This window comes from Haliaeetus albicilla, chromosome 10 (genome assembly GCF_947461875.1).
Source record: "Haliaeetus albicilla chromosome 10, bHalAlb1.1, whole genome shotgun sequence".
In the NCBI taxonomy this organism is placed as follows: domain Eukaryota; kingdom Metazoa; phylum Chordata; class Aves; order Accipitriformes; family Accipitridae; genus Haliaeetus; species Haliaeetus albicilla.
Window position 1 is genome coordinate 43,714,063 of NC_091492.1, and position 16,119 is coordinate 43,730,181.

At 55.4% G+C, this 16,119-nt stretch overlaps 1 protein-coding gene across 2 annotated transcripts in view; it reads right to left on the reverse strand.

Annotated features, from left to right (window-relative positions):
• Positions 1-15,767, reverse strand: part of RTN4R (reticulon 4 receptor) — a 79,934-nt gene extending 64,167 nt beyond the window's left edge. The window contains exon 1 of one of the 2 annotated variants that reach the window (XM_069795445.1): positions 15,173-15,767. In XM_069795445.1, coding sequence (XP_069651546.1) covers positions 15,173-15,194 — 22 coding nt within the window. In that variant the 5' untranslated portion in view covers positions 15,195-15,767. Of the gene's footprint in view, positions 1-3,444; positions 3,813-15,172 lie in introns of those variants that run through there. The other variant, XM_069795444.1, reaches the window with a different exon arrangement.
• Positions 15,768-16,119: the final 352 nt, after the last annotated feature.

A 16,119-nucleotide genomic window follows, 5' to 3' on the forward strand; every position in this document is an offset into this window, starting at 1 on the left:
CGGGCAGTGCCGAGGCTGGTGGCACCAGCTGCTGGTTTTCCAGAAGGAGCTATTCTGGTGGGCACTGGTGACGACCCCTCTTTGCATGCCTGCAGGCAGCAGGGCTGTCTCACAGCCTCAGCTCTCCTCCATCCCTGCCAGAAGCGTGAGAGCCTGCAGGTCGGCATTGCTGGATGTTTTTCTGAAAATAGAAATACGTGGCCCTTGCTGCACCTTCCGTGGACTTTCAGCAGGACCTTGTGGGAGGCAGCTCCGGAGGACTCTCCTGCTAGCGAAACGCTCTCCTCCTACGCTTTTCAGCGTGTTGCCATCTGGCTGTTCTATCAGAAGCAACAGCCAAGCTATCCTCCCTGTGCCATTCGTCACCGTGCTTTCTCCTATACACTGGCCCATCTTTTCCATCTCCCTTTGTCATCAAGTAGCTCCAGCCCCTTTGAGCTCTCTTCGTGTCAAACTCTCTTTATGTCCTCAGTAATTTAAGCCAAAAAGAGAGAAAGGGGTGGAAGGAGCCACGATTCTCCAAGGGAGGAGGCACCACTGATTTACATACAGACCTTCCATTTTCTCATCCAGTTTCTATCCCCCTTCACACATGCTCCCGTTCTGGCTGCCAGAGCCCCACGCCGAGACGCGTCCCAGGCTCCCAGCTCCCCTGGAGCCCGGCGCACGGGCGAGGACAGGGAGCACCGCTGTGCTCTTCCCAGTGCCGAGCCTCTCGCCTCATCGGCTCCAAAGCCATCAGATCACACAGGGCTCAGCCCCTGCAACAGATAGCAACGCCGACTGCTGCCCAGATGCTTGGCATAGCCTGTCACTCGCATGTATTCAGCGGAGCCATTTGTTTAATTACTTTTGTTCCATCTCTCTGATTTTCCTGTCTCTTTTGGGTGATAAACAAGCCGGACCCCCTTCCCTGTCACAAGCCCCGTGCTCAACCCATGATCATTTTCACCCGTCCCATGACAGAAACAAAGGCATCCCCTCGTGCAGCACTCGCTAATCCCTGCTTGCTCGTCCAAACACACGTACGGCCTCTGCTCACGTAGCCCCACACGCGTGCACGTGGTATCCACGTGCATCCAGGCACATCCACACTCTGCGAGGCACATTTTGGTCTTACAACCACACGTACAGCCTCACGATCCAGAAAGGACTGGAGGGCCACTGCAAGGCTGCACAAGTGTGCGCTTGGCCTGAATGATCGATCTCGCCCGTCACCTCCATCCTTCCCAAGCACAAGAGGCTCGGGGGAGGCAGGAGCGGGGAGCTGGGGATCACGCGAGCTGCTCTGGCAGGCTGGCTCCAGCCTGAGCCAAAGGTGGGTCAAGGCTCTTTTACAGGAGCTGTTGGGGTGCACTTGCAAACACTGTTCATCTCCTTTTCCTCTCCGTCAATTTTGACACTCACGAGGAGGTGCAATTTTCCTTACCGCATCATTTAGCTCCCATCACACCGAGAGATTCCTGTGCCATTATAGCCCTGTCTCCCATTATCACTTCCCATGTCTGCTGGTGCCAAGTGTCAGGCTCATTCTTCTAATTCACAGGATCTCTCAGTTTTAGAGAGAGCAGTAAATGCCTGCTCCTCCCCAGCCCTGCACGCAGGGAGAGCTCACACGTCTTTTTTAGCAGTCCAGCGCTGCATTCCCCAGGTTCAGAGCAATAGAACCGCAGTACCGCAGGCCATCGGTTTGCCCGATCTTCTCCCCCAGGGACGTTCAGTCTGCATTCGGTCTCTTCCGAACACGGGAGATGTGGGGACGGGCAGACCTAACGACTGTCACCCTCCTCTCTGGACAGAAGGACAACAATACGCTGACGAGGATTTGTCAGGAGGGGCCGCTGGCCCGTGGCCTCTGGACGTCACACGCTAAATCGTTTGCCTGACAGCAGGTCACCAGCAGAGCTGGACCTCGCGCCCGGGCCAGGCAACCCCGTGCTCTACCCACCGGTCCGTACGTTGTCTGCATTGCAGCAGGCAGATGCCTCGGCTCAACTACGCCCGTCTCCCACCGGCACACGGTGAGCGCAGGCAACCCCCAAACTCCTCACTGGGTTTTTTAGGAGTTTTGACATCAGCAGTTTCCCCCCAGTGAGCCCATGCCTTAAGGGGTGGCTTTTACGAACAAGAAACAGGGTGCAGACGTGCACGGCAAGGGAGTCACGCTCAGATGAGCAGCAGTGAAGCCTTCATCTTAGGAAGAGAGGAGAGTCCGGGTTTTGGCTGGAATAATTTTCTTCCCAGTAGCTGGTATAGTGTTATGTTTTGGATTTAATATGAGAAGGATGTTGATAACACACTGATGTTTTCAGTTGTCGCTAAGCAGCGTTTAGACTCAGTCAAGGATTTTTCAGCTTCTCATGCCCAGCCAGTGAGAAGGCTGGAGGGGCACAAGGAGTTAGCACAGGACACAGCCAGGACAGCTGACCCCAACTGGCTGAAGGGGTATTCCATACCATGTGACGTCACGCCCAGTATATAAACTGGGGGGAGTTGGCCTGGCAGGGGGAATCGCTGCTTAGGAACTAACTGGGCATCAGTCAGCAAGCGGTGAGCAATTGCACTGTGCATCACTTGTTTTGTATAACCCAGTCCTTTAACCATTATTATTGTCATTTTTTTATTGTTATCATCATTATTTTCTTCCTTTCTGCCCTATTAAACTATCTTTATCTCAACCCACGAGCTTTACTTTTTTTTCGATTCTCTCCCCCATCCCACTGAGTGGGGGGAGTGAGCAAGCAGCTGCGTGGTGCTTCATTGCCGGCTGGAGTTAAATCACGACAAGGAGCAAGCTAGAAAGCCTCAGAAACCCAGCCAAAACCAGCACAGCTCAAACACTTCCAGAGCATCCATCTCAGCTGCAGCAACAGGAGGGACGAGGGTGCAGGCAGGGAAACGAGTCCACAGCACACAGAAAGCTGCCTTGGCTGGCACCCACTGGGTGTTTGCCAATAAAACAAGCTCAAAAGGCAGGCACTGAATACGTCAGAGGGTTGGGATCCCCCTCCAGCACCAAAGGCAGAGACCGTTCAGTGCAGGGAGTCCCGGGGAGCCCAGAACAGCTCCTCCCAATGCCTACCAGTCCTGCAGCCCATCCATCCCGGCGCAATCCCAAGACATTTCACATAATGCTACACAGGTGGCAAGGCTGGAGCAGGCAGTCTGTTCTGGGGGATCCTCACGACAACAAAAACATGCCAGGTACACCGGGGTGAGGGGCAAGCCCAGCTCTAACACCCACGCAACACGCACCGTGCCAACTTGCCACCAACTCACGCACGCAGCCACACGCGGTTGGTCCCTTCCCCACGTGCCAGCTCCCGGCAGCAACATACCGGCTTTCCCAAGGGAGAGCAAATTCCAAATTCCCCGTCCATCTGATGGGAGAGTGCCACGTGGCTTCTCTACCCCCTTCCCCTGGCAGGCTGCAGCCACAGATACCTCTTTCTCCACCAAAAGCGGGGTGCGCGCATGGCCCAGGTGGACCCAGGTCAAGCTCTCCCAAGCTCCTCGCACATCCAAGGTCCTCAGGAAATGACCAAGCAAACTGCTTTGAAGGAGACTTTGTCCCCGCAGCCCAGCTGGCCACCCAGAAGCTTAGGATTAATTGTAAGCCTAGCAAAACACTAGGAAAGCCAAAAATAAATACAGCGAAAGAAGAGCATTTCCCACTGGAAAGCCATGGCCAAGTAAAGTCAGTCTCTTCTGGGCTGGTTCCCAGGAGGCAGCTCAGATTCATTTATTGTGCCACTCATATAAACGTCTCTCTTTGGCTGTGCTGCTCCCTTGGTGCTCCCTTCCAACCTGGGAGAAAAAGGGCCCATTATTCGGACACAAAGCCACTCGTCAAGCAGGAAAGCAGAGCCCGGGCAGACGTGTTGCCCGAGCGCCGGCAGCAACCCCAGCCCCACACAGAGCCTCTTGCCAGGGCTCAGGACCACCCTCCGCCGCACATGGAGGAGGATGCAGCCTCGGGAAAACCGGAATAGTGCTCGCTGACCTGGGGACGCCATTTAGATAATCACTGCCTGACTTCCAGGCACCGCGTTTCCCTCGGAGCGCAGCCAGCGCTGCGGCAGCAAAAATCGTGTCGCGATAGAACCGGCTCTTGCTAAAAAGACGGGGAGAGGTGGTTCATCTGTCTCATGGGTAACGTCAAACCCAAAGATGTTACCTCTTCCAGTCGTAGGTTCAAGCCACAGGCCCTCGGCCAGGCGCTGCCTCCAAGCCCCAGGTGAAGTCTCGCTTCACCACACGACGTCAGAAATTGGGGCTTAAAGATGACACATCGAAGCCTGCACGAGCTGACACCCCCATAATGCCCAGACAGGCTTGACTGGCAGAATCCCTTTGCTGTCTCACCCAGAGGGTCTAAAATTCATTTTGTGGATTGAAATTGAACCAGCCAAGCGAGAGATTCGGCAGCTGCCGGTCTCCACAGAGGAGTGCAGATGCGGGGGGAGCAGGGGCTGGGGAGGAGCGATGCAGCCCACCAGCCCAGCCTGGGCAGCTCCCCAGGGACTTCCCGAAGTCTGGGAAGGGGGCACAGGCAGGGAACATCCCGCACCACGGGCAGGGAAAGACAGCACCAGCACGCAGCCTTCTCGCGCCAAAATCCCACGCTGGCCACGGCTCTTTCTCTGGAAAGAGCCGGGATGCTCTGCAGACCTTCGCGTGCTCCACCGAGACCCCAGGGCGAGGTCTGCAGAGGGGCGTTAAGGCAGAGGAGCGGGACCAGAGCAAAAAAACGGCAAGGCAGATGTGTGATGTGAGGAGCCAGGCGATGCCCTCCTGCCTGCCTGCAGCTCCCAGCTCCTGCAGCAGGCGACCAGACCAAGAGCAGAGACAGCGAGGCAATGCCCGCCTGCAGCGGGCGACCCCTCAGCACCAAACGGGCTCATCGCTGATGCTCAGCCCAGGGACATCCCTGCCCTGAGTTCAGGCGACGGGCAGATCTCAGCTTGCCCCCGCTGCCGATTCCCCCTCCTGCCACACATCTGGCAGCAGCCGCTGTCCCAGCCCACAGGCAGTGGTGGACAGAGAGCAGGTCCGACCGGCCATCTCCACGTCCAGCTTCCTCGCGGTGGAGCGGTCTCCCACCATCCATCACCGTGCTGTGGTTAATGCTACCGCTCAGGACTGTGAGCTGCTGTAATTACCATTATTAATTCCCCCCTCCCTTCAGGATATATTAGCTGCAAATTGAGAAAAGAGGGAGGGAGAGAAGTCCCCTGGACTTGATAAATCAGCTGCTGACAAAGAACCGACGTCTGCACTTCAGTACGCGCGGGACGCAGCCCCGGAGCGTGCCAGCACCGCTCTCCCTCCCACCAGGGCCTCCCCTTTGCTGGCTCCCGGCCACCTCCCCGCATCCCCCCCACCTCCAGCCCTGCTCGCTGAAGCCGACCCTCGTTAGCAAAGGCCAAGGGACTTGGCTGCTCGCGATTAACGCCGCTTCTGCCCAAATCAAGCCAAACGTGGACCGCACGAGCATCCAGGAATGGAAACAAACGCCCCGAACGCAGCTGGCAGGACGCACTTGGAAGTCACCGAGGGGCTTGTGTTTGCGGTCGCATCTCTCCAGGCAGCCGTGCCGCTTTAAGGAAAGGTCCACATTCAAACCGAGTTTGTTAAGCGGAGGCAAACCTCAGCTGGTTTCGTCCTCACCGGAGTTAAAGCCAGTCTAGACAAAGTGAGCGGGGACAGAAGTAAATGGACCTGTGATACGAGTGCCTGCGTGGACCTGAAGCAATTGGCCTTCGTGGTGGCCAAGGTCCCCAGAGAGGTCCCAGCCCTGCTGTTTGCAGGAGACCCAGAGGAAGCCCGAGCTTATGGAACGAAAGCTGCCAAATCTTTCAGCCCTAGGACACTGAAGACCCTCCTCTTGCCCCCGGGGTAGCCATTTCCAAAGCAGCTCCCGCCGGGGTGCACTCCGCAGCTTGCAGAATTGGATGTGCAAATGTTGGGGGCCGCAGCTCCTCGCAAGCACAGGGCTGCAGCAGAAAACGCCACAAAATCCTGGAAAACCAAGCTAACACTTGGTGCCATTACTCCTGACAGCAAAAGTGGCCTGAACAAACAGGAGGGGAAGGCTACCGCCAGTTTGAAGCCTGCTGGTTCTTGCAGAAAGGCTGCTGACCTGTGCAGGACAGAGTGCCTGGTGATAAAACCAGAGAGGCTTCACTTCACCTGAGACAAACAGCTCCAAAGTGCCCTCCAGACCAGGACACGGACGTTCTCGTGCGGCACGAAGGAGACGGTAAGCAGTAAATACAAGCCCGCGTCGCATTACCCACCCGACAAAACAGGCTGCTGTCAAATTGTGTGGATACTGCAAACGACAAGAGCGTTGCCAGCGCACACACTCCTGCCTTTTCTCTGAAGGGAAAGGGACAGACAGCCCTCTAGTGTAAAGCCAACGCTAACCATGTTTGCACGGGCATGGAAAAGCATTAATCACAGCCAGATCCACGCTGGACGCGTGCGCTTGGGCAGGGACCTGCGCCCAGGGAGAGGGTTTTCTTCCCAACTTCCCACCGCCCCTCAAAACACACTGATGCCAAGGAGATGTGCAAGTCCTAAAGGTCCCAGTGGCTTTCAGGTGATCGTTTTTCTCTGCAGAGACATCGAATCATAGAATTGTTTACGTTGGAGAAGACCTTTAAGATTGTCACGTCTAACTGTCAACCCAACACCACCATGCTCACTAAACCATGTCCTGAATGGAATGTTAACAAACTCAGTATTTGCTCTTAGGATTTCAAAAGATGCCTTTTGTCAAAGGAGGATACGTAGCCTTCACAGCCTGACACCAGCACTCAGAAAAGGCTTCCAAAATCCCACCTTGTCCGGCAGCTGATGGGGTGTCTCTGACAAAGCCCCCCATGGTGCCTGGAAGCAGGGAAACCTGAATTTGGGGCCTCCAAAGATTTTTTTTCCTTTCCTCTCCCTCCTCCCTTCTGATTAAGAGGCAGACCGAGTTCACATCTCCTCCCCGCACACGTTGCTGTGTTATGCACATGGGGTATTCTACGTGGCTCTGATCATCACTCACAGCCTTAAGAAAGATGCACAATTAAAATCAATATTTAAAGTCATCAAACAAGTACACACAAATTTTAACAGCCACACAATTCACTCTGACATAACGATGCAGGGTGCAGAGTCGAGAGCTGTGCTGGAGTGCCGAGAGCACAGTTCTGCCCACAGTCTTCAAAATTTAATGAAAACACACCAGTTTTAAACACTTTCCCAAATCCAGCTCACAAAATCTGTCACTTTGATGTGAATGGTCCCAGTCTTAGACTAATCAGTCACTTTTACTTTCTCTTAGTAGCTAAAGACGCAAATGAACTCCCAGCAAACTGCACAGCTTCAGGAGAAGAATTTAGCAGCCAGATGGTTCTTGCAAAAGATTTGTTCTTAGCAAAAAAAAAAAGTTAACCCGTTTCCCCAATGAACAGCACACGGGACATGATCTGACACATCAGCAAGCAGTTCTGAACTGTTATCTTAGAGCATCAGTTCTACCACAGAAGTGCCCCTTCTTCCTAAACTGTCATGTAAATTATAATTATTGCTAAAAACTGATCAATTAGTACAAGTCCATGCAAGGCACTATAATTATCCCATGCACTCAGGGAAGAAAAGAAAGCATCAAATTTGAATGCAAACATTCCTTTGTTTCCAGCAGGAAGGTGCAACACAGAGAGATAAAAGAAAGCACAACTGTTAAAAAGGCAACAAGATTCAAAGAGCCATCTGAGGGAACGTGTCGAACTCCCACGAGATGGAGCAAAGCTGTGACGGGCTGGAAACTCCCATCCAGGCAGTGAACCTCACTCTACTGGTGTATTTGCATTTGCTTTCTCTGGGCCTTTTTTTCATCTCTCAATGTGGAATTGCAGCTGTGGATGGGGATCAAAGCATAGCTGACAATAAAGGCTCTCCGGACCTTCATGGAGACCTCCTTGGATAAAGTACAGAAACGCAGGCCAAGAAAGTTTTTCTCAGTCAACTCCAGGAAGTAAACAGCAAAACAAGTATCATTTGGCAAAAGGACTTGGATCACCTAAGGATGTTGATGGTGGAAGGGAGAAGGCAACCCATGTCAAGGACTAGATTCTCCCTAGCTGTCTGGACTGGAACGCGGGCAGCAGCACGGGGAACGACCATTCAGCAGGGTGATTTGGAGAAGCCAAGAGCAGGATAGGAACCCTGGACTTCTTCAAATGTTTCTGACCCACTGCTAAATAACACTTCAGTACAGTAAAGAAACAAAAAGTCACATGCAGGTAGGCATCTCTTTACTTAAATGTCCAAGCTTTTTGAATGAGCGGAAGAGGAACAGTATGAAGAAGTTACTCACCTAGTACAAGAAGTGCATAAAGTTCTGCACCTGGGGCAGAATAACCCCATGCATCAGTACCAGCCTGCAAACTGCGAGCGGCAGTCTGCTGTAAATGGCCTGGGAGCTATGGTGGACACCAAGGTGAGGATGAGCAAATGGTTGCTCCTGCTAGGAATACAGCAACTACCTCCTGGGCTGTGCTGAGAGGAGTGTGGACAGCAGGGTGGGGGAGTTACTGTCCCTCTCTGCTCAGGACTGGGGAGGCTGCACCTCAAACTATGTGTCCAGTTGTGGTCCCCTGAGTCCAAAATTAACATGGGGAAACCAAAAAGGTCCAGTGGAGGGCGAGTTACATGGTCAGAAGCCTACAGCACATGTCCTACAAGGTCAGGTAGAGGGAGTTAGGATGGTTGGGTCTGGCAAAGAGGAGGTGAAGGCAATCTCATTGCAGCCTACAGCTACTCAAAGGCAGTTATAAGGATGATGGAGCCAAACACACCTTTGTGAGGCCAGATGACACAGCAAGGAGCCACGGCCAAGAACTGCAGTTTTGGAGGCTCAGTTCAGACATCAGGAAAAGCTTTTTAATCAGCTCCAGCGCTGGGAAAGGCCAGCAAGTCTCCATCATTGGAGATTTCCAAAGCTTGGCTAGAGAAAGCCACAGCAGACCTGATCCAATGTCAACAATAGCCCTGCTCAGGGTGGGAGTCGGGACCCTCCAGAGGACCCTTCCCACCAGCACCTCCAGGATTCTGGGATTTGGCCATGCTGAACCACGTCCTCAGAGAAGTCTCTGCCACTGCACGGTGTCCAGGAAAGGCTTCCAGCACAGGGTGCATTTAAGGACTAAAGAGTTTCTGGGAAACTCTGCTTTAACTAACACTGATGCGGGACACCATGCTGGGAGAGCTGTAACCAGTATACAGAAAGTACATCCAAGGGCTTCATCCCCAAATGCAGTCAGAAAAGCAGACATACAGGGACAAGACAGAACTGCATGGAAGCATCTGCTGCCTTCCCGAGTGTCCCTGCCAGGGACCCTGACTGTGGCCCCCACTCTCAGGTCCTCTCAACGCCTGAACTCACAGGGACAACCACATACTCCCATCAAGCGTGGACCCAGGCACTATGCACACCGTCATTCCTGCTCCACCACTGCCATGCCTAGTGACGGACAAGAGGCACCCCGACCATGCCAAGGGGACACAGGCCACTCGTGGTCCTGATCCAGGCCAGGTGACAAAGGGCTTGAGCAGCCTTGGCCAGACAGGCCAAGAAGTCTGAGCTGCAGAAGAGGAGAAGATATCTCCATCCTTGGAGATTACATCCATCCTTGACAGGACAAGCGCCTGAGCAACCTGATCGAGCTTTGAAATTAGCTGTGCTTTGAGCAAGAGGTTGATTAGATACCTCCAGATCTCTCTTCCAAACTCTTCTATGATTTTATGAAAGCAAATACTCTGTAACCCCTGCCTTGCCTGATGCATGCAGAGAGGACCCTAACACTGCTGGCTGTCTGGGGGAGAAGGGCTGCAGCCTGTCGTCAGGCTGATGCCTCATACTACTTGAGCTACCAAGAAACCATATTAAAAACCACAGCATTGGAGTACTTTCTTGCTTCCAACCTCCTCAACGTTTTGCACATGCTTGTGTAATGCTTCTGCTTTTCTTGACAACCAGGAAGGCTAAAAAAAAAAAAACTCAAGTACTTTTCTAATCCCCTGATTCCAGGAGCAGAGAGCCTTAAGAAGGACAACAAATACTGTAACATCTGCTGGTGCTATTGATCAGCTCCAAGCTACAATGCAAAGGTTGTGAGGAAGGCAGGCCAGACCAGAGAGACAAACCTGCTGTTGATGCAGTAACACCCCTAAGGAGAATATCATCAGTCTTGTCACCTGACACTGTGTCACTGCTAAAGAAGTGACTGGCAATTGCACAGACCTCCACGTCTTAGCTCTGGACTGACCTTTAAGCATATTCTGGGTCCCTCAGGAGATAACTCAGCATTGCTCGCCCAGTGTTTGAGCTGGAAAAGCTGAAACTAAATCACAGAAAGGCTCATTGACCCAGCCAAGGATACAAAGAAGTCAGAAGCAGGGCCAAGACCAGACTCCAGAAGCCCTGACTTCCAGGAGCTCTCTAAAAGCAAAGTAAATATGGACAGAGTCTGTGCAACACCACATGCAGATGTGTTCTGCCTTACACACAGGCAGGGCCTTTCCATGCATGCTGCACGCAGGCCATAGGAAATACCTGTGTCACTTTGATGCCAATCTGCTCCAAGTCTACATATCATCACTGCCCACCACCATAATGGATAATCAGCCACCCAAAACTCACGCTGCTGTGTGTCCCAATAGCCATAAGACGACACCAGGACAGGCTGAGGTGAGTTTGCACATTTCAGCAAAGTCTGTATGAATTGCTTTGGCATCTCTGTGCAAACATGGAAGGATCCACCCTTGGCTTCTTTTAGCTGATGATGACTTTTCAGTACAATTGTCTCCTTTTCCCTCAGTCTCTGGAAACCTCCAGGAGTTGCAACCACAAGCATGAAAGGGGAAGAGAGGTTGGGCTTTGTAGATCACAAGCCTCCCTCCTCCCTTCCACACCTCTGTGTGAGTCTGTGATCGAGAAGCCCTGAAACCCTGTTACTCACAAATCCCAGACAGATCCATCTGGCTCGAGGACACAGCACAAAGCTTTCCTCACGGACAGGAGGGAGAAGCCCTAGTGCAATTCCCAGCCCTCGCAGGCACCACTGCGATGCTGCCTCTTACAACACCTCTTTGCAGTGGTACAGGATACTCCTATTCCACTGTGTATGCGCCTCCCACATTAAAAAAACAACAACAAAACCTCTTTAGGAACATCAAAAGAGGAGCTCAGCACTCAGAGGTATGTCTTAATGAAGGTGACAGCAGCAGAAAGCATTGCAAATCCAAGGGGAAGAAAACGCACACCTAATTAGACCGACTCCTTTCTTCTCCCTTCGGTTCTGCCTCTGGCTGGATGCGCAGGGTGAATCCTGCGCTGGGACTGCAGCTTCAGCCTCTCCACGAGGATGCACCCTGCAGCACGGCGGGGCTGAGCTGCGCGAGCAACCGGCACAGCAGCCATGTGCAGGCTCAGAGCAGAGATTAGAGCTCAGCTCTTTGCAATCTTCCTTGTCCTGCTTTGTGCTGAGGCTCTGGCTCAACTGATTTTCCCTCTCCCTCCTCCCTTCCCTCCAGGGTCAGGAGGATGGGAAGGGAAGGAAGACATTGCGCTTTCCAGGGTAGGCAGCAGCTCCCCACAGCCAGTATCACTGTGCATGCAGGGTGCGTAGCAGTGCGCCCGAGAGCTGGCCTCCGGAGCATCCTTCCCCTTCCCTACCCCCATCTCGCAGTCTCCCTCGTTGCTTCCAAGCCGAAGAAGGTGGAAAATTCACATACGTGCTGCTAGATTTCACAGATTTTGCTTGTTCCTTTGGAAGGCTTAATGGCCAAAGCCGTCAGTGGTGCCAGAAAAAGATTATGCAGGCACAAGGCCTTCATTACTAGCACAGTGATCGTCACCGAGTTATCAAGACACTTGTGGGGATGCGAGTTGTGGACCCCCACATCCCCTCCCAGCTTCCAACTCCACAGCGAGCCACGATGCCGAGCGTACGGACAGACAACCATTCCCCTGCCCTCTCCTTCCAAGCCCCCTGAGCAGGGCAGGTAGCAGACGAAAGCAGAAGGCATCTCAGCTGGGTAGCAAACTGTCCCCTTGCTCCTTCCCACCACCGACTCCTTCACACTTATGAGCAGGATAGGCTCCCAGGAGGTTCTTACTCAAGCGAAGCCCAGAGCATCTGAACACAGGATGGAGGTAATTAATGAAGGACCTGCTTTGTTAAGACAGGACTGCCATGCTCCCCATGCTGGTGGTGAGCCAGCGGAGAGAGCAGCGGCGGCTTTTCGCCGCTTCTAATTAACTTATTTTCTGGACCAGCTTTGTCTAACGCTCTTAGTGGGGAAAACACCACAGAGCCAGCAGGGACACAACGACATCTGCACTGACACAACGCCCAGGCACGGAGCGGTGCAGCGGCACCTCCACCTTTTTGCCCTGATAGTCCTCTTTAGAAAACCTCTCCAAACACATCCTTTGACGGTCCCACAGAATATAGGTCTGAGGTATGTGCTGCCTGGTGAGGAAGCGGGGACCAAGCCCAGGAAACGCTGCGGACCCTTGATACAAAATGAACATTATACAGGAAGGAAATATAAAATAATACACCGATGAATGGTGTTTTCTCTCAAGAAAAAGAAAGAGCTGCTGTCACATCAGTGACTAAGTAGTCTCTGAGGTTGGTGTAGGTTCTCCTATCACAGGGTTTTGTGTTTGGTTTTTTTTTTTAAATAAATTTTATAAAAGAATAAGCGTGGTAAGACCTCTTTCAATACGAATAAATCGTGTTAATAAGGCAGTAAGTGCTGAGAACACCAGGCGAAAGCTCTGCCTGTCGAACTGCCCCTGGTGGCTATTTCTGGCTTACAAGGCACCTGAAGTATCCCAGCAGCCTGCGCTGGGAAATGTAGTCCAGATACAGTAGGATGGTCACTCACTCATCTAAACATAATCTCCCAAGGTTCATAAGGACTTTACAGTCACACCTACCAGCAATCCAGGCTACCCAGCCTCTCACAGGAGCAATTCATAAACTGCAGGGGAAAAAAAAAAAAAAAAAAAATTCAAACCCAAACCCCTCAAAGCCCTGTTCTATAAATAAAGCCATTTGTAACACAGTTTTTATATTTCATTATCTCCCGTGCCGTTTCACGTTATGCTGGCAGCAGCCGGGAATGTCACAGCGTAAAGTGCTGTGCTGCAGCAGGATCGGGAAGCGCGAGGGAGAGATTATCCTGGGTGCCCGCACCACACCCAGCACCTGGATAGTGCTCCACACAGCTGAGAGCCGTCCTACAGCATCACGGTAGACAAGCAGCCCTCACCACCAGCTCGGCACCAGCAGCCTGTGCACAAGCACACGCAACCGCTGGGTTCAAATCACCGGGCAACTCACGCGCCAGGCGACGGTGCAGCACGTAGCAAACGGATGCCGAAATATCGGTGTCCCCTAAGGGCCCGCAGGAGAAGCCGTCAGTGCAACCTGCTCCCAAGGTGTTTTCCAAACAGGAATAAATTGGCCATTTGAGATCTAAAACCGATACAAACTCTCTAAGGGAGGCGGTGTGCCATTTGGATCAGAGCTTGGATATGTCCTTTGATCGTCACAAATAAATCAGCCCGAGTGCCCTCCAAAATAGAAAGAAAGAATAAAAAAAAAAGAAAAAGATTGTATTTGTGTCACTGATGGGAACAGGAAGCGAGCTGGAGATGGCACACACACCAAGAGACTCCATGCAGCAAGAGGCTCTGCTTGCCAAACGCTCCCTTGACCAGCAGCCTGGACAGCCGCGGAGCTCCCACAATGGCTCCATCGCTCGAGTTAAAAATTGCAACCCGTGGGCTGGGTTTCCAGCAAACACACCTGGGTGGCACACGCGTCTCCAAGCGGTCCGAACCTGCGGCGTGAGAGCGTGTGTTCCTCCAAATGTAGGTCTTTATTTGGGTTTTTTTTTTACCCGGAGCGGCTGCGAATGGCCAAGCCGCGACCGACGGTACAGCGGGGCAGCTCTAACAGCCCCCGGCTGCTGCTGCCAGCACAGCCCCAGCCCCATCCCTCCGCACCGGGAGCCGGGAAGCAAAGACTATCGCCAGGGCTGCCAAAGCAGATGAAAAAGGGCGATTTTCAGCCAGAGGATCCGGCTGTGCCAGGCCGGCCTCGCCGCACGCCGACTGCCTCTCCCCGAGGCGGGGCGAACCGACGTGGGGGTCCCCCCCACACACCCCCCCCCCCCCCAGCTCTTCCCAGCCTCTGGCAAAAGGCCACCGGGGCTGAGACGGAGCAAGGGGGGAGACCCCCGCCGCAGCCCGGTAATCGCCGTCCCTCCGGGGCTCCCGCAGCCTCCGCAAACTTCCCCGGCCGGAGGTACCCGCCGGCGGCCGGCCGGGCCCGCTGCTCCTCCGCCGGTGCTCGGGGAGCAGACCCGGTGCTGCCGGGCTGCGAGCTGGGGAGGGGGAAGCCGGGCTGGCCCCCAGCCCCTCTCCCTACCCACGGCCCCCTCCGCCGGGGCAGCCGCTCCGCGCCCCCGCGGGATGCGGGCTGGGAGCGCGGGGTGCCCCGCTCCCCCCCCCCCCCCCCCCGGCGGCAGTTTGCCCGCTCCAACTTCGGGGGGCGGGCCCGGCACCCTAAGGCCGAGCCGAGGCAGGGGGCGGCCGACCGCCCGACCGCCCCCCCCCCCCCCCGCCGGCGGGGGCTCAGCCCGCTGCTCTCCTTCCATCCCGCTGCCTTGCTCGGCGGCTGGAGCCGAGCCGAGCCGTGCCGGGGCGCAGCCCGGTGCTCGCTCCCCCCCCGGCCTCGCCTCTCCTCCGCTCCAGCAGACACGGCGCTTCCCCCCCCTCCGCTCCGCGCCCTCCCCGCCGCCTCTCCCGGGCCGAGCGCTCGGCTCCCGCCGGGCTCAGCCCCCGGGGTCCGGCCCCTCTCCCCCGCGGCGGGACCTGGCCGCTGCCGCCGACTCCTCGGGAGGAAAAAAAAAAAAAAAAAAAAAAAAAGAAAGAAAAAGCAAAAAAAAAGTTGCAGCGAGGGAAGTTCCCGGTGCGGTGCGAAGTTGGGGACGTGGCCGCCTCGCCCTGCCGCCCCCCGGGGAGCCCCGGCGGGGCGGGGGGGGGACGACACACACCGCGGGGGGGGCTGGGGGACACGGGGGCCGGGGCCGCACCTACCTTCAGCTATCGCCCTCTTCATCTTAGGGGTCGGGGAAGGCACGTCTGGAGGCGCAAAGTCGAGCGGCAGGCGGTACAATCCTTGCGAAAAGCGGGGCAAGATCCTCGTGCGAAACTTCAGCCCGAGCGCGGAGCGGCGGCGGCGGCCGGGGAGGGGGCTCTCCCTGCGCCGGAGCCCTCGCTCATCGGGGGAATGAGCAGCCCCCGAGCTGGAGTCAGCATCCAGGCGAGGCTCCCCCTCCCTGCCGGCTCGCCTGCCTCCTCCTCCCTCCGTCCTTCCTTCCTTCTCTTCCTTTTCTTCCTTCCTGCCTCCCTCCCGCCCGCCGCACGCAGGGGGCCGGGGCTGCGGCGGATCCCGCGGGCGGCGGGGAGCGCGGAGCCCTGCTGCACCGGAGCCCTGCTGCACCGGAGCCCTGCTGCACCGGAGCCCTGCTGCACCGGAGCCCGGGAGCGAGCGGGGCGCAGGGCTGGAGAGGCGATGAATGTTTTATGGGATCATGTGGTTTGACGTGAGAGGAATCAGCCTGGATCGGATTTACTGGCTGGAGGAGTGAGAGGGAGGACGGGGGAAGAGAGACGGGCGCGGGGACGGAGGGAGGGGCCGCGCCGGGGGGCAGACGGGGAGCGCAGGGGCCGCTCCGACGGCGGCGGAGCCCCCCGCCGTGCGCGGCCGCGGCCCGGTCGGGGCTGCGAGGGGCCGGGCGGCGCATTCCTGGAGGAGAGGTGCCACCTAAAGGACGCCGCGGATAGGGACGCCCGGGAGGGTCGCGGGTTTGTGTTGGTTTGGGGTTTGTGTTGGTTTTTCCGCCCCCAGGCTGTGGTCCCCTGGAGCCGCGGGAGACCCCTGAAAGCGCAGGAGCCTCGCCCCTCGCCAGGTTTGGCTTCGGCCGGAGGAAGCCCGCTGAAGACGGGCCCTCGGGCAGGGTCCGAAGGAGCGAGCTCTTCTC